Below are 21,480 nucleotides of genomic sequence, written 5' to 3' on the forward strand. Positions count from 1 at the left end.
TGTTGGATATAATATTGAACTATAACAATAAATTCAAATTGAAAAAAGTTATGTTTTTGAAATAATTTTAATATTTAAATTTATAAATAAAATATTACTATGATTAAAAACCCCTTAACTAAGAGTCTAGTTGTAAGTTTTATTACCTTTCTTCTTCCCATGGGCCGGTATTCCAAGATAGAAAATAAGGGTTTAGGTGTTGAATATGCTTCACCTGTACCCTAACCGTACAGTCCCTTATTTTTAAGGAACGTATTTTGGTGTCCAATCCGTTGCCGATCTGTTGCCGGAATTACGCGCATGCGCAGAGTTCACCTTTTCGTTTTTTTTCGTCCAGATGGCGTACCCGCGTCTGGCGCCATTAACTCGTGTATTAATATTGTTGTGATCATCGGGGAACGTACCAAGCGTGTTGGTGTGCCAAATGAAACTTTATGAAACTATCCTGGAATACATTTTGTACACTTTAATAGTCATAACAACAAATAAACACAACTTTAAAAGTATTTTAGAAAATTATAAATGCGTTTCTATTTTTGTGCAATGGTGGTACTATCTTTAGTATCGATGGTTTCTGAATGTCCGCTATAAAAGGTTGAAACCAGCTTCATTCCTCGGACAAGTCACAGTTTTTTTTAAATCTTTTGCCGATTATTTCCTTACTGGGATTCGGTTTGGACACGTTCTGGAATACAGCCCGCGAGTAAGGCTACCATTGTATCCGAACAAGGCAGTGCTTATTATATACCTTACCCGAAAGTCTTGGAATACCGCCCTTAGAGTTAAGGTGCTGTAGAAATTCAGGTTGGTGGTCAGTGTGGCCGCTCACCATCAGGGGTGCTTCCGTCCAGGCTTCGGCCTGAGACGCAACTGGGTTTCTCCCTTACCTGGATCCCTCTGTCGTAGGTGTGGGCCTATTAGGGGATGTGGGAGGCCAGAACCTGGCATGGACTGGGGTATACGTGAATGGAATTGATCAGGTATGCAAGGTTAATGGTTTCAGGTACAGACATTTTATTCATAATCAAAATTAATTCAAAATATCATTACGTTAACATTGCTGATAATGTTATGTTTAAACAATGCAAGGCTGAATACATAAAGTGAGAACAATTTCTGACAAAGCGAGTTAGTTGACAGTTATAATTTTAATGGGTAAGCCGGCTACACAGTAAGCGATCCAATCAACGATCGTCAAAACGACACAATGCGCAGTTAACTCGAAACACAAGCATTGCCACGAATTAAGTTATATTACAATATTATATTACAAAACTACTGCAAAGTGCAGGAACAAGAAAGAATGAAGTTACATTATTCTTTAAAAAAAACTTTAACAAACAAATACGTGCGACGACGTCTCAGGGGGAGACAGTTACAAACAGAAAAACAGAAGCGAAGGTGAAGTTAAATTTAATGCAAAAATCCAAACAATTTTTGATGATTGCGGCCGAAAAGGAATTTAGACAGAACAAGTTCAAGAATAAATGATTCTACATTAGAGTGAGGGCCACCGCCTCACTGACGACTCAAACCAACTTACATTTCTCCCCTGAGGTCGCACACGCACGAAGTTTAACTAGAAGCTCTCGGACTACATGCTAGTAGAATTATAACAGATCAGCTATTGCTGACAACAAACCTGACAAAGTCAGCCACGGTTGCAGCTTAATTTATAAGCTCGCGCCGCAGCGCGCGCATGCGCCTATAATCAAAAGGGTGGGGGAACGAGTACAAATTGAACAAACACTAGGAGGGGGAAAGGGAGGGAGAAGGAGGGGAGCGGAGTGCCGGAGGCCCGCGATGACGCGCGCCGTTTGAAAGTAGCGGACCTAACCGCCACAACTCCCCTGCCCTTAAACCACGGTACCCGCCGCCTTCTCCATCTTCAAGACAATGTCAATGTCACTGTTCAATTTTAGGACAAACACACAATTATTATCAACTGTCAGTACAAAATTAATATTCCGTATGTAATGACCAAGGATTCTTGAAGGATACATAGGTCAAATACAAAGACCAAAGGGAGCATCTTAAGCGCTGAAGACTTTTCTTGATCTTGAGGGACGTCACAGGAAAGTTCATTTTTTTTCAAACAATTGTTGCAACGAGCTCCATAGCTCGTACGTCGACAGACAGACGCATCTCCGGACGCAACTGCTTCAGGCGTCCTCAAGGCAGCTGACGCCGATAGCGCCTGGCCGGGTCGATTCTTCACCTCGCTCCCCTGTCGAGCGGGTTGCATGCTCACAGGGGACGAGGGCTTCTAGATGCCATTGCTTGCATCGTGCAGGCTCGCATGCGGCATGCATCACAGCTCGCGGCTGGCGGAACGGAATCTCACGCCAGCACGCCGGCACGCCAACACAGCAAAGCAGCCGGCCGCTCGCTCACCCAGGGACAACATTCATCAACCGCGGCGACTCAAGTAGGCACCTCAGGGCGAGCCAGGGAAGAGCCGCACAGCAGCATGCTGATGCGGAACTCCGAATGACGGAGTCGCACGGACGCATCCACGGACTCAAGACAGCGAAAGAGGCGGGCGGCCTCGTAGACGCAGCGAATAGCGGGCGGGCACCAGTGACCAAGACGGAGCAGGCAGGCGGAGGAGCCTCAGGTCCGTAGCTGCGCAGATCCTCTTGAGGGTACGGCATCCGCGACGAGGAAGGAGGGGGTAGGAACGATAACCAAACCAAACTGAAAAAAAAACCACAAAACCAGACGCGCACGCCAAAACAACAGCGAACCCTCAAATTAAGTATTAAACTTTTTTAACTGCCCGACATGAGCCTTTCTAAATTTTTTATAACCAGATGTACTGTGCATCAACACAGTATTCTCACTAAGAAATCTATTTATGACGTAAGGTCCAACATAAGGCGGTATTAATTTAACATTAATCGTTTCAGCCCTATTTGGTAGCAAAAAATTCTTTACTAGGACCAGCTGTTCAACAGAAAAACCATGAGGCCTCCGGGAAGCGTTATATGAACTAGCAACAGCTTGCCGAGCCTTAGTGAGATTACAAGCCACACTATCCAGCACGGCCTCCAGTGACTCGTCATCCGAGGCAGCCTCCAGGGGCGGCAGTCCCCACAGGTTAAGGAGGGGGTGGGTAAGCTCCCTACCTAGAAACGGAATTGAAGGAGGGAATCGAGTAGCGGAATGCACAGCTGAATTAAGCCCTACATTGATAAAATCCAGATCGCTGTCCCATAGCAACTGATCAACCCTGTAGAAAGCAGTAAGAATGCTCTTAAGCACTTTATTGACTCGCTCTGATTGGTTTCCCTGGGGACAGTAAGGACTACTGTAAATAGGCTTAATGGCCCATTGAAAACACATGTCTTTGAACAGAACAGAGCGGAAGTAATGTGCGTTATCACACGTGATCATGGCAGGAGCACCAACAAATTTCCACACCTGATCTCGTAAGGCTTTAACAATGCTATTTGCTTTCATGTTCTTTAAGGGGATTAGCAACAAAAATTTCGAAAAAATGTCCAGAATAACCAAAATACAGTTGTTACCTTTTTTAGAACGTGTTAGGGGACCAAAAATGTCAATGTGAAGCACATTCCAGGGGGCAACTGGAGAATCAGCACAATACAAGCTGACTTTGGCACACTGCGGCGGTTTCGAGACTTGACAATCTTGACAAGTTCGCACGTGTTTTTGTACATCAGCTCGCAATTCAGGCCATGCTTAATGTGCACTAATTCGACGGAACGTTTTGTCGATACCCAAATGTGCACCCAATAAGGACTCGTGAAAATATTTCAAAACCATAGGGCGGAGGGATGCAGGAACAACAGCCTTCCTTTGCCTACCAGTTGCCCCGGTATAGTAAACAACACCCTGTTCCTCAACATATGGCACGGCTTTACCGGCACTCAAATCCTTCCGGATTTGAACACACAAAGGATCCTCCTGTTGACACTGATGAATACTAAGAAATGATTCCGGAAATACTTTGCAAACAGCTGCACAAATCGGCTGTGTTTCATACGCAGACGAAACACTAGTCGCAAATTCATCAGGCGAAAACATTCACGAGAGTGCATCTGCCACAACGTTGTCACTACCCTTAATATGATGCAGTTTGAATTTGAAGCGGGACAGTCTTAACACCCAGCGCCCTAGTTTACCGAGCTGGTTCGGATGGTTAAACAGCCAACTGAGTGCTTGATTGTCCGTGAATAGATCGAATTCGTGACAATCAAGATATGACGCGAATTTCTCGACGCCAAACAGACATGCTAAGGCTTCCTTCTCATAGGTACCCAGACGTCGTTCCCCGTCAGTAAGTGTTCTACTGGCATAGGCAATATGGCGCATCCTATTGTTTTCAATATGCCCCAATACAGCACCTACCGCGATGCTTGACGCATCTACCTGGAGGGCGAACCTGCGTTGAAAATCAGGTAGAACCAAGACAGGGGGAGAAGAGATCAAGGCATTAAGACTGTCAAATGCCTTCCGTTGAGCGTCGCCCCACTCAAAAACAACATTCTTTTTACGTAAATTATCAAACGGACCACATACTGCGCCGTAATCGGGGATGAAACGAGAATAATATCCCGTCATGCCGAGAAATCTCTGAACTCCTCTGACATTCCTACGAGGAGGAAAGTTTACGATGGGGAAAACTTTATCGGGATCCATTATGAGTTTGCCTTGCGAAATAATGTAACCTAAAAATTTTACGTAATCTTTTCCCAGATGAATTTTGTCGGGATTAACTGTCAAGTTAGCGGCTCTGAGACGATCAAACACCTGACACAATTGTTGCTTGTGCTGTTCAAGGTTATCACTGTAGATGATAATATCATTAATGTAATTGAAGACTGATTTAAATTTTATGTCGCTTAGAATGTGATCTAGCACTCGGCTCATCGCCTGGCTACCAAAAGACACACCCATAGGAACACGATTAAACTGAAATTGCCCCCACGGGGTAGAAAATGCAGTATATTTACGACAATCTGGATGAAATAAACATTGGTGGAAACTAGCATTTTAATCAATGACGGAAAATATTGCGGCATTCCCTAAATGTTGAAGGGCGCTCTCTACGGTCGGCAACTGGTAGCTGTCCTCCTTAATTTTATCATTCAGTTCCTTGTAATTGTGTACCGGCCGGAATTCCTCCGCTTCCTTTTTAGGGACTAAAAAGGAAGGCGAACTGAAGTCGGAAACAGACGGAGCAATAACTCCTGCTTCTAGGAGTCGATCGATGATGTTTTTCAACTTTTGCAATTTGGGAGGAGAAATTTTGTGTCCTTTAGCCCTAACAGGAGTCGTGTCCTTTAAATAAAATTTATAGGGCATGACGTCACACCTGCCTATCCGGTTGGAAATTACGTCATAATACCAGTTCATGACGTCAGCAATGACCGCGTCCCTACTTATGACGTCAGACATGTCGGCGCACGACATGACGATAGGAGCGGAGTCCTGATGAATAAGTTTAATTTTACGTGCAGGATGAAAACCAAAAACCAGTTCCTGGTTTGCGACGTCTAATAAACATCGCGTCTTTCCCAGAAAATCTAAACCTAGAATAAGCGGGTGACATAACCCGGGAACAACATTAATGTGACAGTTCCAAGAGAAACCCGCGATCTAATGTGCATTTCAACTTCTACATCTGACGTAACAATCACGCCGTTGGCGACACAAATTTTTACGTCAGAGCCGGTGCATACACGGCGTAACAAAAGCGGATATTTGATGCAACATGCATCAAACAATTCGGAACTAATCAAAGAACGAGTAGCACCGGAATCAATTAAAGCCGGAATATTATTTCCGAACAGACGAACGTGTACAAAATTATTGTACAAGTGATGAGCGGCTTTCCTCAAGCGACGACCGTGGCGACCACTCGCACGCCCGGTCAAGGCCCGTTCCCGGACATTGATTTCTGTAATGCCCAGTGCGCTTACAACGAAAACATTTTCGCTGCTCTCGGCTCACAGCGGGCTGCGTGCACTCAGACACCGCGTGGCCGTAAGTACAGCAGTTGGCACACCTGGGACGGTTAGAGGACGGGCCGGGCGCATTAGGCTACGGCCACACGAGCGTGTTTTCACGCAGAGATTCTGCGTGAAAACACGCCAGAAATATGAACCGCAGCAAGGAGAATGAGACCGGCCAGACGCAGCGTGAATTCCCGCCGGGGAGAGGACAGATAGGCGCGTCTTCAAGGTCGCCCGCAAGAAAATGCACCACGGCCAATTCGTTGGCGTGATTTCACGCAGCGTTTCAGTCGATGCCCGGCCACACGTGCGGGAATTCTCGCCGCGTTCTGTTCTGAAATACTACCCAATGTAGTCGATATGTTACGACTTCCGGAAAATGTTCATGTATATTTTCTTTTCATACCCCAAGACCTTATAACCATGGTCAACTCAAAAGCGCGCGCACGTATATATATATATAGTTTAGTTATTTAATAAACATTTTTCGGCACATTCTTCAGCACTAACACATTCTATCATTTCTGTGTTACTTTTTGATATATTTAATTTCACCATAGACAAAAGTATTACAAATGAGTTAACGGACATTCTGAAGTACTCAAAAAACTTGTCTGGATTTTATTTTAGTTTATTATGAATGAGCACAAATTTTTCTTTCGTTGATGTTTCACTCAATATGGGATGGACCCAGTATTTTCTTGAATGCTTCCGCCGACGACGACGACTACGAGACAACAGCACAGCACAGCACTTAAAACCACAGCAGCGTTCTTGCTTAATCTATACTAATAGTATAAAACTGAAGAGTTTGTTTGTTTGTTTGAACGCGCTAATCTCAGGAACCACTGGTCCGATTTGAAAAATTCTTTCAGTGTTGGATAGTACATTTATCGAGGAAGGCTATAGGCTATATTATATTATCAAACCATTAGGGATCCTTACTAAAAGTACAATTTAGAATCAAATGCGTTGGAGGGGGTTAGATACAGCATGCAGTACACGTACGAAGTGTGTGTTGACAATGCCGCAGGCGCTAGAAGTTTATTTAATATTGCCTATTAACATTGTTGCCACGCACTAGATGCCTTATCATTCTTAATTTTCCCATAAAAGTAAAAAACACCCGTGTGATATTAACAACGAAGCAATCAGTACCCGCATAAGAGTTTAATTAGTATTGAAATACTTTTTATCACTTTAAATCGCAAACATAAACTATTGTTTTTTTCCTCTCTCTGTGTTTAATATGTTTTTTTTTCCTTTTACTAGAATTATTTTTATTTAATTTTCATTTTTAGGACCATCAATAATTTTCCTCTCCCGTTACAATTCTGACAAGGACTTATATATATATATTATATATATATACATATATATATATATATATATATATATATATATATATATAAGCGAAATACCACTCACTGACTCACTCACGAGATCTCTAAAACTATACATCCGATTGACTTGAAATTTATCATAGTTACACATTTTGTGGTGTACACGCTCACTAAGAACGGATTCTGCGGAAATCCGATCTCAAGGGGAGATTCGGGGGCGTAATATATCAAAATTTCCAGTTTTTGGTAGGAAATCACCATGGCAACGGCTGTTGCTTTGTTGATGCTTCATTCGTCTCTATGGCAACGACTATTTCATTTTTAGTGCAGTCCTCATCACCGTTGAAATTTTGAGGGTACTTTAAACATCAAAAATTGCCCTTTTTTTCAAATATATATATTTAACAGACTTGAAACTTCACAGTAATGTTCCTTATGTTACGCAGGATGACATTTTCCGAAAAGTAGATCCCATGGGTGGTTAAAACCAGGCAACAGTGGGTATTTTGTCTGCATGAGAACAGGATTTTGCATTGTTCATGCCTTCTGCGTCTCCATGGCAACGGGCATCGCGCGGCAGTGGCGTACCCACAAGGAGGGGCATGTATAATGAGCGGCGCAAGAGTGATCTGCCTATAGACTGCCGTAGCGAAGTACGGGTACATCAGTTGTACGTTGCTTGCACGAGTCGGGAAACCATCGGTGCTATTCATTTTCTCTCCGGTACATTGTACAGCATTGTAATAAATGTTCACTGAATTTTTTTATTTACCATTATTGTAAATGGGAGATGTGGCTTATTTTTTCCATTAGCATAGCCATGCGAAGCCGGGTCGGGCAGCTAGTAAATTCATAATCAAGCCTGCAAAGCATAGATGGGTGCCAGTTCACAATACAACGCTCACATGTGGCCGGGTAGCGGATTCATTCTGCGTGAAATCACGCGCTAGGCTTCAGCGTGAAAACACGCACGTGTGGCCATCGGTCGCTCAGGATCTCACGCTGCGTGAAAACACGCTGTAACAGCAGCGTGAAAACACGCACGTGTGGCCGTAGCCTTAGCCGACTCATGACGTCTGCCGGCGGCAAAACTCGCCCCGACAGAGGGATCACTTACACTAGCCGCGCACTCAACTTGCCGCGTTGCGCGCACCGCGCGAGCGGGTACGGTGTTGACTTGAGACATTAGGAGAATTGAATAAAGAATTAGAATTAGAATTAGAAACAGGAACATAACTGCCTGGAGTGGGGTTGGAGTGAAAATCCTCGTGATATTTTTTGACAGCTAGCAATCTATTCTCCACTTCTGCGCTCCACTTACGGAGAGCACTCAGACTGGAGGGAGGGCTAAGCATGGCGCTATGCTGTAACACTAGCGGAGACACGTTGCTGACAATAGGTTGCGTTAATTCCGCCTCAGGGAGGTTCAACTCCAGTACCTCGGCATAGGCCGCAACAGAATTAACGAATTGCAACAGGGGCTCATCAGGACTCTGAAACCTGAAAACAAGTTCACGTTTACACGTTTCTAGCACACAAGACGGACAGGCAAACTGTAGCACAGACGTCTTGAACTGTGCGAAGGTCTGATTCTGATTTACGACGTCAGTGAGCAGTGGCAAAAACTCCGGCCCACACAGGCTCAAGAGAGCTTTCGAAAACTCCGCCTCACTGACTAACTTTAAACCAGCTAAACGTGCCGCGGCACTAAGAAAATCAAGAACCGCACGCGGTTCACAACTATCAAGACGTGGGAGAAGTTTCAAATTCGAAAAAAAAAAATCTTTTCATTAAATCAGGAATTATTCCAAACTGGATTAGCGGGATGGGGACTTTCCGAGACTGTACCTCGTCTGACGACTCCCAGGCGCCGCGCACGTGCCTGACCAGCAATCCACGAAAGGTCGCCACATTTGCGTCCTCCTCGAAAGGAACGGCTTCCTCCGTCAAAACCTGAATGAGGTCGTCTCTCCGCAAACGGAATATCCACCCGGTTGCCGGAGTCCCCATAGTTCATGAAAACAAAGAACAGAACACGTAAGCACTCACAGTCCTGCAGCAGAGTAGCGCAGTTGAAGTAGGTGGGGACCTACTAGGGGATGAGGGAGGCCAGAACCTGGCATGAACTGGGGTATAGGAATAGATCAGGTATGCAAGGTAAATGGTTTCAGGTACACAGACATTTTATTCATAATCAAAATTAATTCATAATAACATTACGTTAACATTGCTGATAATGTTAAGTTTAAACAATGGAAGGCTGAATACATAAAGTGAGAACAATTTCTGACAAAGCCAGTTAGTTGACAATTATAATTTTAATGGGTAAGCCGTCTACACAGTAAGCGATCCAATCAACGATCGTCAAAAAGAGACAATGCGCAGTTAACTCGAAACACAAGCATTGCCACGAATGATGTTATATTACAAGATTATATTACAAAACTACTGCAAAGTGCAGGTACAAGAAAGAATGAAGTTACATTATTCTTTAAAAAAAACTTTAACAAACAAATACGTGCGACGACGTCTCAGGGGGAGATATTTACAAACAGAAAAACAGAAGCGAAGGTGAAGTTAAATTTAATGCAAAAATCCAAACAATTTTTGATGGTTGCGGCCGAAAAGGAATTTAGACAGAACAAATTAAAGAATAAATGATTCTACATTAGGGTGAGGGCCACCGCCTCACTGACGACTCAAACCAACTTACATTTCTCCCCTGAGGTCGCACACGCACGAAGTTTAACTAGAAGCTCTCGGACTACATGCTAGTAGAATTACAACAGATCAGCTATTGCTGACAACCAAGCCTGACAAAGTCAACCAGTAGAAGAAGGCTCTCAACATGGTTGCAGCTTAATTTATAAGCTCGCGCCGCAGCGCGCGCATGCGCCTATTATCAAAAGGGTGGGGGAACGAGTACAAATTGAACAAACACTAGGAGGGGGAAAGGGAGGGAGAAGGAGGAGGGGAACGGAGTGCCGGAGGCCCGCGATGGCGCGCGCCGTTTGAAAGTAGCGGACCTAACCGCTACAAAAAGTATTTGAGAAAATTATAAATGCGTTTCTATTTTTGTGCAATGTGGGTGCTATCTTTAGTATCGATGGTTTCAAAATGTCGGCTAGAATAGGTTGAAACCAGCTTCTTTCCTCGGACAAGTCACAGTTTTTTTTTTAAATCTTTTGCCGATTATTTCCTTACTGGGATTCGGTTTGGACACGTTCTGCAATACAGCCCGCGAGTTAGGCTACCACTGTATCCGAACAAGGCAGTGCTTATTATATACCTTACCCGAAAGTCTTGGAATACCGCCCTTAGAGTTTAGGTGCTGTAGAAATTCAGGTTGGTGGTGAGTGTGGCCACTCACCATCAGGAGTGCTTCCGTCCAGGCTTCGGCCTGAGTCGCAACTGGGTTTCTCCCTTACCTAGATCCCTCCTACTAAATAAGCTGGACTCGCAATGACCCGTCGCATCCGTCCGTCAACCGTCCGTCCACCATCCGTCAGTCCGTCAACAAACCAAGCGATTCAAATGGATCCGCACGTCCGTCATTATATTTTTCTACTCGGATGCTGCCAACAATTATTATTAAGGCCTATATAAGATATTTTTGAGGAAATTTCACTTGTAAATGTTTGCCACTTGAACGATCTAGTACGCTAAGCAATTATAAATGATTAAACAAACTCTAAAATAAATATATTTCAATATATTTTGGAGTTACAGAGCATTATTAATTTTTTTTGCGTCTCAGAATATTTTTGTTTCAGATATCAAACTCCAAACGTGTGCATAGGAAAGTTAATGGGAATGGTGCCCAGCATCATAGTCAAAAATACAATATATTTATTATTCAGCTTGTTTGGGAATATATTAAGCGTTCTGGTATATAAAATATTTATTTTTATTTTTTAACCAGAGGTAGGTATTGCTTATGTTCTTGAATTGTTAAAACTACTGAATAAGTCATAAACTATAAAGAAGTTAAAGGTAAAATGTTCGTTCGTATATCTTCAGACACGAGAGAAATAACCTTCATTTTTTTCTGTAAAAAAAAAATGCCTATCGCTATTAATTAAACGCCAAAATATCGTTCGATATCAACATTTCAAAAATTTTAAAATACTCACAATAAATAAAAGTTAACTGAGGCAAACATTTCTCGCACCGTCTGGAAATGTATTGTAACTACTCAAAGTTTCAAAAAGCATATTTTCATTTCATTTACAATACTTGCGGAACTGTATTGGTAAATTGACGGTGACGCAAGTATTGGGTCACGTCAGCCCGCATCGTGAGCCGGACACACGGACACGCGAAAGTCTGCGTGTGGAAGGGCGATTGTCGGCTCCGAGAATGTAGGAAAGAGGAATGAAAATGAAGGGTGGTCGAAAGGGGGGCGGAGAAAAGCTGTTTATCGCGGTTTGCTTTCCTTCCAAAAAAAAACAAACCTGTGGGGGTGTCCATGTGTGTGTGTGAATGAGAGTGAGAGAGAGAGAGAGAGAGAGAGAGAGAGAGAGAGAGATAAAGGCGACAGAATGTAAGACCTTTCAGCAATGCCCGCTAGATGGCAGGCCTCAAGAGCTGCGACCTTCAAGAACCGCTCCTGGCGGAAGCTGTTTCGCCACTAACTTGTTATAACTGACCGGCTAGTAAATATATACGATCCGGCTGACTACATGTTATTAAAGAGTAAGCATCTATGAAACAGATAAACCGATTCCCAGCTTATTCTGACGCATGACTGTTTTTTCTTTACCCTGCACCAATCCCCTTAACATCATAATAAAGACCAGTTTAGCTAATACATAAAATAAAAAATCTTTTTAAGTAAAAACAATGACTTTCAGAAAGTTTTGTAGACATTCCGTCCGTCTATCGGAAGTTAAAGGTCGGCAAGGTTTTTGACGGACGGACAAAAGTGGGTGAATGTCACGTGATTGTCGTTGTTGAGTTTGGTTTAGGGATGGCGAAGTGGTGATCGCGGAGGTATAGCCTGTGCTTGTCTGTGCGCAGGGCGAAGCGGTGATCGCGGAGGTGACGCCTGTGGTTGTCTGTGCGCAGGGCCAAGCGGTGATCGCGGAGGTGACGCCTGTGGTTGTCTGTGCGCAGGGCCAAGCGGTGATCGCGGAGGTGACGCCTGTGGTTGTCTGTGCGCAGGGCGAAGCAGTGATCGCGGAGGTGACGCCTGTGGTTGTCTGTGCGCTGGGCGAAGCGGTGATCGCGGAGGTGACGCCTGTGCTTGTCTGTGCGCAGGGCGAAGCGGTGATCGCGGAGGTGACGCCTGTGGTTGTCTGTGCGCAGAGCCAAGCGGTGATCGCGGAGGTAACGCTTGTGGTTGTCTGTGCGCAGAGCCAAGCGGTGATCGCGGAGGTGACGCCTGTGCTTGTCTGTGCGCAGGGTGAAGCGGTGATCGCGGAGGTGACGCCTGTGCTTGTCTGTGCGCAGGGTGAAGCGGTGATCGCGGAGGTGACGCCTGGGGTTGTCTGTGCGCAGGGCCAAGCGGTGATCGCGGAGGTGACGCCTGGGGTTGTCTGTGCGCAGGGCCAAGCGGTGATCGCGGAGGTAACGCCTGTGGTTGTCTGTGCGCAGGGCGAAGCGGTGATCGCGGAGGTAACGCCTGTGGTTGTCTGTGCGCTGGGCGAAGCGGTGTTCGCGGAGGTGACGCCTGTGCTTGTCTGTGCGCAGGGCGAAGCGGTGATCGCGGGGGTGACGCCTGTGGTTGTCTGTGCGCAGGGCGAAGCGGTGATCGCGGGGGTGACGCCTGTGGTTGTCTGTGCGCTGGGCGAAGCGGTGATCGCGGAGGTGACGCCTGTGGTTGTCTGTGCGCAGGGCCAAGCGGTGATCGCGGAGGTAACGCCTGTGGTTGTCTGTGCGCAGGGCGAAGCGGTGATCGCGGAGGTGACGCCTGTGGTTGTCTGTGCGCAGGGCCAAGCGGTGATCGCGGAGGTGACGCCTGTGGTTGTCTGTGCGCAGGGCCAAGCGGTGATCGCGGAGGTAACGCCTGTGGTTGTCTGTGCGCAGGGCCAAGCGGTGATCGCGGAGGTGACGCCTGTGGTTGTCTGTGCGCAGGGTGAAGCGGTGATCGCGGAGGTGACGCCTGTGGTTGTCTGTGCGCAGGGCCAAGCGGTGATCGCGGAGGTGACGCCTGTGGTTGTCTGTGCGCAGGGCCAAGCGGTGATCGCGGAGGTGACACCTGTGGTTGTCTGTGCGCAGGGCTAAGCGGTGATCGCGGAGGTAACGCCTGTGGTTGTCTGTGCGCTGGGCGAAGCGGTGATCGCGGAGGTGACGCCTGTGGTTGTCTGTGCGCAGGGCGAAGCGGTGATCGCGGAGGTGACGCCTGTTGTTGTCTGTGCGCTGGGCGAAGCGGTGATCGCGGAGGTGACGCCTGTGCTTGTCTGTGCGCAGGGCGAAACGGTGATCGCGGAGGTGACGCCTGTGGTTGTCTGTGCGCAGGGCCAAGCGGTGATCGCGGAGGTGACGCCTGTGGTTGTCTGTGCGCAGGGCGAAGCAGTGATCGCGGAGGTGACGCCTGTGGTTGTCTGTGCGCTGGGCGAAGCGGTGATCGCGGAGGTGACGCCTGTGCTTGTCTGTGCGCAGGGCGAAGCGGTGATCGCGGAGGTGACGCCTGTGGTTGTCTGTGCGCAGGGTGAAGCGGTGATCGCGGAGGTGACGCCTGTGCTTGTCTGTGCGCAGGGCGAAGCGGTGATCGCGGAGGTGACGCCTGTGGTTGTCTGTGCGCAGGGTGAAGCGGTGATCGCGGAGGTGACGCCTGTGCTTGTCTGTGCGCAGGGCGAAGCGGTGATCGCGGAGGTGACGCCTGTGGTTGTCTGTGCGCAGGGCCAAGCGGTGATCGCGGAGGTGACGCCTGTGGTTGTATGTGCGCAGGGCGAAGTGGTGATCGCGGAGGTGACGCCTGTGGTTGTCTGTGCGCTGGGCGAAGCGGTGATCGCGTAGGTGACGCCTGTGGTTGTCTGTGCGCAGGGTGAAGCGGTGATCGCGGAAGTGACGCCTGTGGTTGTCTGTGCGCAGGGTGAAGCGGTGATCGCGGAGGTAACGCCTGTGGTTGTCTGTGCGCAGGGCGTAGCGGTGATCGCGGAGGTGACGCCTGTGGTTGTCTGTGCGCTGGGCGAAGTGGTGATCTCGGAGGTAACGCTTGTGGTTGTCTGTGCGCAGGGCCAAGCGGTGATCGCGGAGGTGACGCCTGTGGTTGTCTGTGCGTAGGGCCAAGCGGTGATCGCGGAGGTAACGCCTGTGGTTGTCTGTGCGCAGGGCGAAGCGGTGATCGCGGAGGTGACGCCTGTTGTTGTCGTTGCGCAGGGCGAAGCGGTGATCGCGGAGGTGACGCCTGTTGTTGTCTGTGCGCTGGGCGAAGTGGTGATCGCGGAGGTAACGCCTGTGGTTGTCTGTGCGCAGGGCGAAGCGGTGATCGCGGAGGTGACGCCTGTTGTTGTCTGTGCGCTGGGCGAAGTGGTGATCGCGGAGGTAACGCCTGTGGTTGTCTGTGCGCAGGGCGAAGCGGTGATCGCGGAGGTGACGCCTGTGCTTGTCTGTGCGCAGGGTGAAGTGGTGATCGCGGAGGTAACGCCTGTGGTTGTCTGTGCGCAGGGCCAAGCGGTGATCGCGGAGGTGACGCCTGTGGTTGTCTGTGCGCAGGGCGAAGCGGTGATCGCGGAGGTGACGCCTGTGGTTGTCTGTGCGCAGGGCCAAGCGGTGATCGCGGAGGTGACGTCTGTGGTTGTCTGTGTACTGGGCGAAGCGGTGATCGCGTAGGTGACGCCTGTGCTTGTCTGTGCGCAGGGTGAAGCGGTGATCGCGGAGGTGACGCCTGTGCTTGTCTGTGCGCTGGGTGAAGCGGTGATCGCGGAGGTGACGCCTGTGCTTGTCTGTGCGCAGGGCGAAGCGGTGATCGCGGAGGTGACGCCTGTGGTTGTCTGTGCGCAGGGTGAAGCGGTGATCGCGGAGGTGACGCCTGTGCTTGTCTGTGCGCAGGGCGAAGCGGTGATCGCGGAGGTGACGCCTGTGGTTGTCTGTGCGCAGGGCCAAGCGGTGATCGCGGAGGTAACGCCTGTGGTTGTATGTGCGCAGGGCGAAGTGGTGATCGCGGAGGTGACGCCTGTGGTTGTCTGTGCGCTGGGTGAAGCGGTGATCGCGGAGGTGACGCCTGTGCTTGTCTGTGCGCAGGGTGAAGTGGTGATCGCGGAGGTAACGCCTGTGGTTGTCTGTGCGCAGGGCGAAGCGGTGATCGCGGAGGTGACGCCTGTGGTTGTCTGTGCGCTGGGCGAAGTGGTGATCGCGGAGGTAACGCCTGTGGTTGTCTGTGCGCAGGGCCAAGCGGTGATCGCGGAGGTGACGCCTGTGGTTGTCTGTGCGTAGGGCCAAGCGGTGATCGCGGAGGTGACGCCTGTGGTTGTCTGTGCGCAGGGCGAAGCGGTGATCGCGGAGGTAACGCCTGTGGTTGTCTGTGCGCTGGGCGAAGCGGTGATCGCGGAGGTGACGCCTGTGCTTGTCTGTGCGCAGGGTGAAGCGGTGATCGCGGAGGTTACACCCGTGGTTGTCTGTGCGCTGGGCGAAGCGGTGATCGCGGAGGTATAGCCTGTGCTTGTCTGTGCGCAGGGTGAAGCGGTGATCGCGGAGGTAACGCCCGTGGTTGTCTGTGCGCAAGGGCGCCCATATGATAATTTGTAGGGGGGGGCCAGACTTAGGGGTATGAAGTATTTTTAATATTTTGGAAGACAACTGCGGCTTGTTACTAGCCATAAAATAGTTCCAGTTCTGACCCTATTAAAATTTTTTGTCCTGTTACTAAAATACTAGACTACAGTACTCATTCGCCATAAAAAATCTATATTGGCTTTTTTATTAATTAATTATTAACTATTTTATTGAAACAAATGAATTTTTAGCAACAAAAATGCAGGAATACAGTCCTTATACTTTTACAGCGTCTCGGGTACACGGATATCAAGAATACAGTCCTTCAACTAATTGCTCTCTTTACCCATAAATAAATGTCGCGTACAAATTAAATTAAAATAATTATAAAGTTTAAAAAATGTTGGTCAAAAGATTCAACTTTGGGAGAGAAGCGATTTAAATATGTTATCACAGTCAGAAAACAGTTGTTTTTAAATGTAAGACCTGAACTACGCTTATAATTATAGTCAAAAATTGTTTCACAATTAAATGTATATTACTATGTTTCGATATGAATCATAATTGCTTATCATTTAGAATTAGCACAGATGGATTCAGTAGTCGAGGACTATAAGTTTTTTTAGTGATAGAAAAGCGCAGAAAAAATTAGTTTATTATTTAACTAGACAATTTAACCAAACAGTATTTAGAGGTTAAGGAATTAAGTGACACCAAAACCAATGAAAATAATCGAAAATTTCTAAATGCTGACATAACTCATATATCAGCTTTCCACAGAAGAGTTTAGTTCGGCGCAATTAATCCACACAAAACAACTGGACACTATGTCGACGCATATTTTAAGAATATAAGAAGATCCACGTCGCAGTATAATTTTTTTTTCGTGTCGTGTGGTGCGGGCCCCCATTTGTGGTGCGGGCCCATAGGCTACAGCCTAGATAGCCTGCGCGTAAATACGGCCCTGATAAACCCTTAAATAACATGTTCAGTACTTAACTTCAGAATTAAGAGTACATTAGAACCTCGATTTTACGGAGCCCGGACTCAACGAAGCCGCGATTTTACGAATACATTTTTCAGGAACCATCTAAAATTCGGAAAATTTGACACCAAAATATATTTAATAAAAAATTAAAAAAACACTATGAAAACATATAAAAATATTAATTTTAATGCACAGCGTATTCATATTTTTAAGCTAATACTACATCCATTTACCGTTAGTGAATATTGTATACGTTATTGCGTCATCAAACTCAAAATCGAAAAGAAAAAAATGGACTAGGTACACTATTTGTCGCAAAGTTCGAAATTTCTTCGATTGAAAAATTATGTCAAGGCTGTAAAAATATTAATTTTACCGCAAATGAACTATACTCAACATTCCTTACCCATTCCAACATTTCCAGCTCGTGAGCATAGCAACTGAGCTTGAAACCTTGTGAAGCGTGAGAGAAAGAAACGATATTGAGTACCTAGCTACTTCCTCTCCTTTCCGCTAATATCCAGCAACCCATGCCATTAGGCATTATCTTGACATGTGTCGCATTCATTACCTTCGCTGCATCGGTTTCCCAGTAAAAAACGCTCAAAAATGGTATAAGTGACGCAGCAAGTAGACGTGACGAGCGGGTTTTTAACTAAGCTTTTTTTAACTTACTATACAAACAAATAATTCCCTATGGCTATCACAAATTCAAGGGCTTCTCGCACTAAAATGTACTGTGTTTTTAATGGATGTCTGTCGTTACAGAGCAGCGTTTTTCTTCACCAAATAAGCCTATGATTAGAGACCGTAAATATTCGTGGATTCCTTTCAAGACAGGCTGGAATCCAAACTCGTTTAGCTTAATGCTGCGTCAGTGATTGGACCGCAATTTACCTGAAGGACTCTGAGCCAATGGCAAACACTCAACAAAAGAAGTATCGAATCATAATAATCGCAATAAACAGGTGTCCCGAGTCGGTAGCCAATAGCCAGGTGATATTTGCCCGAGTACATAGAGAATCGTGGAGTATATCCTAGTGGTCATTGAAACCGCGAATTTTTCCAATCCCTACCTATGATCACTTTTATGAAACAATACAGGTGTACACTGAACTGTGTGCTTGTTCTCCTCGATTATGTTACTAAAAGTGCGTTCATTAATATTTTTCAAGCCGATCTGTTAAAGATTAACTGATAAATATGATAAGGTGAAGTCCATAAAAATGCAAGGCAGGGAATTCTTCCAGCTCATCAACCCTACCCTGGATAGTCTCGTCTGTGTTCAGTCGTCTCTGGCAAGGAGTGGACAAGTTTGCAAACTCAAATATAAATTTATTTTAGTAGCACGCGTCTTACGAAAAGGAAAGATATCCAAGAAAGGCATGTCGGACAACCTACTGTCACCACACAAAAGTTAACATGATGCAATTGCGTGGTGCAACTGTGTTTAGTCGCTGTGATGTCACTTTTATATCACTCGTGCAATGAGGCAAGTTGTGGAATGCTAAAAAAAATAAGGGGAACGCAGGGGAGGGTAGAGGGCAGACGGCAGTCATTGTTTTTACTATTTTATATTATATATATATTCCGTTCAATAAATTATAACATGTATCTTCACGGGGTGGGGTGTTTAAAATTTTATGAAGATAACGATTTTACGAATGCAATCCAAGCGACCGTGAGCGTACGTAAAATCGAGATTCCAGTGTAAATTGCTTCCGAGTCTACTGAAGGTAGCGGAATCCTTATCCCTTTAAACACTTTTGAAGGGGAAAAAGTGGTTTTCCTCTAAATTCAAAATTCCAACATAAATTTTACGTTGTAGACTTTTCTGAACAATAATTCTTATTTGAGTAACTTTAAAGGTGTTAGCTTACCTTAAAAATTGTGAATATTCTGAGCGGATGTGACGAATGAGGAAAACTAAGAAACACTACATAATAACAATGGTTTTTATCTTTACACTTTTCACTGATTTATTTACACTTAAGTTATCTTTACTGACTGAATACACTAAACTAAATCTAGACCAGATGCATAAAACTGTAGACCTAAAGACTATTGAAAAATCTCTGTTTTGAGATGTTATTTGTGAAAATACACATTATTATGACGAAAAAGTAGCAAAACATTTTGCCGTCTACAAGTACATGTCAACTGTCGCGTCGTCTAACTCTGACTTGTCTAAATCTGTTGCGTTGTGTTATCGAGTGAGCTTGGGCAGGATTACGAAGGGGAATGACTCGCCACGGGCGTTGCGCTTGAACAGCGTTTTCTCCCTGTTCACAACACCTTATATCGCAGCAGCAGAAACTAATGCTTCAACTAACATAAAAAATGAAGCAGACATGTAAAAAACGATATACAATAATATCTTCGTGTTGAACCACTTCTACATAATACCGAATTTAAATAATTTTCTTTAAAGTAAAACACCTGACTACACTATATTTTTTTTCCTTCCCTGAAAGCTAGGGGGGGGGCCACGGCCCCCCCCTGCCCCCGGGTATGGGCGCCCTTGTCTGTGCGCAGGGCGAAGCGGTGATCGCGGAGGTATAGCCTGTGCTTGTCTGTGCGCTGGGCGAAGCGGTGATCGCGGAGGTAACGCCTGTGGTTGTCTGTGCGCTGGGCGAAGTGGTGACCGCGGAGGTGACGCCTGTGGTTGTCTGTGCGCAGGGCGAAGCGGTGATCGCGGAGGTGACGCCTGTGGTTGTCTGTGCGCAGGGTGAAGCGGTGATCGCGGAGGTGACGCCTGTGGTTGTCTGTGCGCAGGGCGAAGCGGTGACCGCGGAGGTGACGCCTGTGGTTGTCTGTGCGCAGGGAGAAGCGGTGATCGCGGAGGTGACGCCTGTGGTTGTCTGTGCGCAGGGTGAAGCGGTGATCGCGGAGGTGACGCCTGTGGTTGTCTGTGCGCAGGGCGAAGCGGTGACCGCGGAGGTGACGCCTGTGGTTGTCTGTGCGCAGGGAGAAGCGGTGATCGCGGAGGTGACGCCTGTGGTTGTCTGTGCGCTGGGCGAAGTGGTGACCGCGGAGGTGACGCCTGTGGTTGTCTGTGCGCAGGGAGAAGCGGTGATCGCGGAGGTGACGCCTGTGGTTGTCTGTGCGCAGGGTGAAGCGGTGATCGCGGAGGTGACGCCTGTGGTTGTCTGTGCGCAGGGAGAAGCGGTGATCGCGGAGGTGACGCCTGTGGTTGTCTGTGCGCAGGGAGAAGCGGTGATCGCGGAGGTGACGCCTGTGGTTGTCTGTGCGCTGGGCGAAGTGGTGACCGCGGAGGTGACGCCTGTGGTTGTCTGTGCGCAGGGAGAAGCGGTGATCGCGGAGGTGACGCCTGTGGTTGTCTGTGCGCAGGGTGAAGCGGTGATCGCGGAGGTGACGCCTGTGGTTGTCTGTGCGCAGGGTGAAGCGGTGATCGCGGAGGTGACGCCTGTGGTTGTCTGTGCGCAGGGTGAAGCGGTGATCGCGGAGGTGACGCCTGTGGTTGTCTGTGCGCAGGGCGAAGCGGTGATCGCGGAGGTGACGCCTGTGGTTGTCTGTGCGCAGGGCGAAGCGGTGATCGCGGAGGTGACGCCTGTGGTTGTCTGTGCGCAGGGCGAAGCGGTGATCGCGGAGGTGACGCCTGTGGTTGTCTGTGCGCAGGCGGGAACTGCTCCGGGCCCGACGACTTCCTGTGCCCCAACGGCCGCTGCATCCGGCGCGCCAACGTGTGCGACTCGCAGTGCGACTGCGCGGGCCGCGCGCCCGGGGCCGGCGCATGCGCGGACGAGCTGGACTGCCACACCTACCGCGACGTGCAGGGTGGGCGGCCCTCGAGCGACCGAACTTCCTCTTCACCATACATGTTTGCGCTGCACGGTTTTATTTAGTTACAAGGGCTTTCCAGAAGCCATTGTTCCTTTGCCAAATAAATAAAAATAAAAGTGTTCGTATGATTTAATTTACATTTTTTAAAAAATTATTACACAAAAATAAAAGAAAAAAAACAGTTTGTTTTTGTCTGTAAGCTTTTTAGCTCAATGTCTATTAAGCGCTGTTTAAAAAATTGTTTTAAAAAAATTGGTTGTCTGTAAAGTCGGTTTACGGACTATATATAGTTTAACGTGACGTCATAACAAAAAATTGATGAAATGATTGCATACTTTTTTGAATAAAATTGAATATTTTTATTTTAATAATAAAATAATAAATACTTGAAATTATACTAGTAATCAGATTTTTAAAATGCAAGAATAATAACCTTTATTGCCGTATTGTTGTAATAAGCAATCAAAACCACAGATTAAAATTCGTCGAGAATATTTTACTTTTTTATGTCTTCCAGTGCTGAAAATGATATGCAATTGTGGCCCCGGGCACGAAATTTTATTTATAATTCATTAATAATAACGCCCCTCGCGATAAACAAAGGAAAATATGTATTAAGGAGTGCTTGGTTCCCGTGGCAGCTAATAGAGAGCACGATTCGTTCTGTTCGCGTCCGTCACCGTAATTGGCAGCACTGTAGGGGAAT

General features: G+C 46.9%; 1 protein-coding gene across 1 annotated transcript in view; it reads left to right on the forward strand.

Annotated features, from left to right (window-relative positions):
* Positions 1-21,480, forward strand: part of LOC134541804 (G-protein coupled receptor GRL101-like) — a 192,567-nt gene that overhangs the window by 52,658 nt on the left and 118,429 nt on the right. The window contains exon 6 of the mRNA XM_063385496.1: positions 20,610-20,768. Coding sequence (XP_063241566.1) covers positions 20,610-20,768 — 159 coding nt within the window. The remainder of the gene's footprint in view (positions 1-20,609; positions 20,769-21,480) is intronic.

Source organism: Bacillus rossius (genome assembly GCF_032445375.1).
Source record: "Bacillus rossius redtenbacheri isolate Brsri chromosome 4 unlocalized genomic scaffold, Brsri_v3 Brsri_v3_scf4_2, whole genome shotgun sequence".
Classification (NCBI taxonomy): domain Eukaryota; kingdom Metazoa; phylum Arthropoda; class Insecta; order Phasmatodea; family Bacillidae; genus Bacillus; species Bacillus rossius.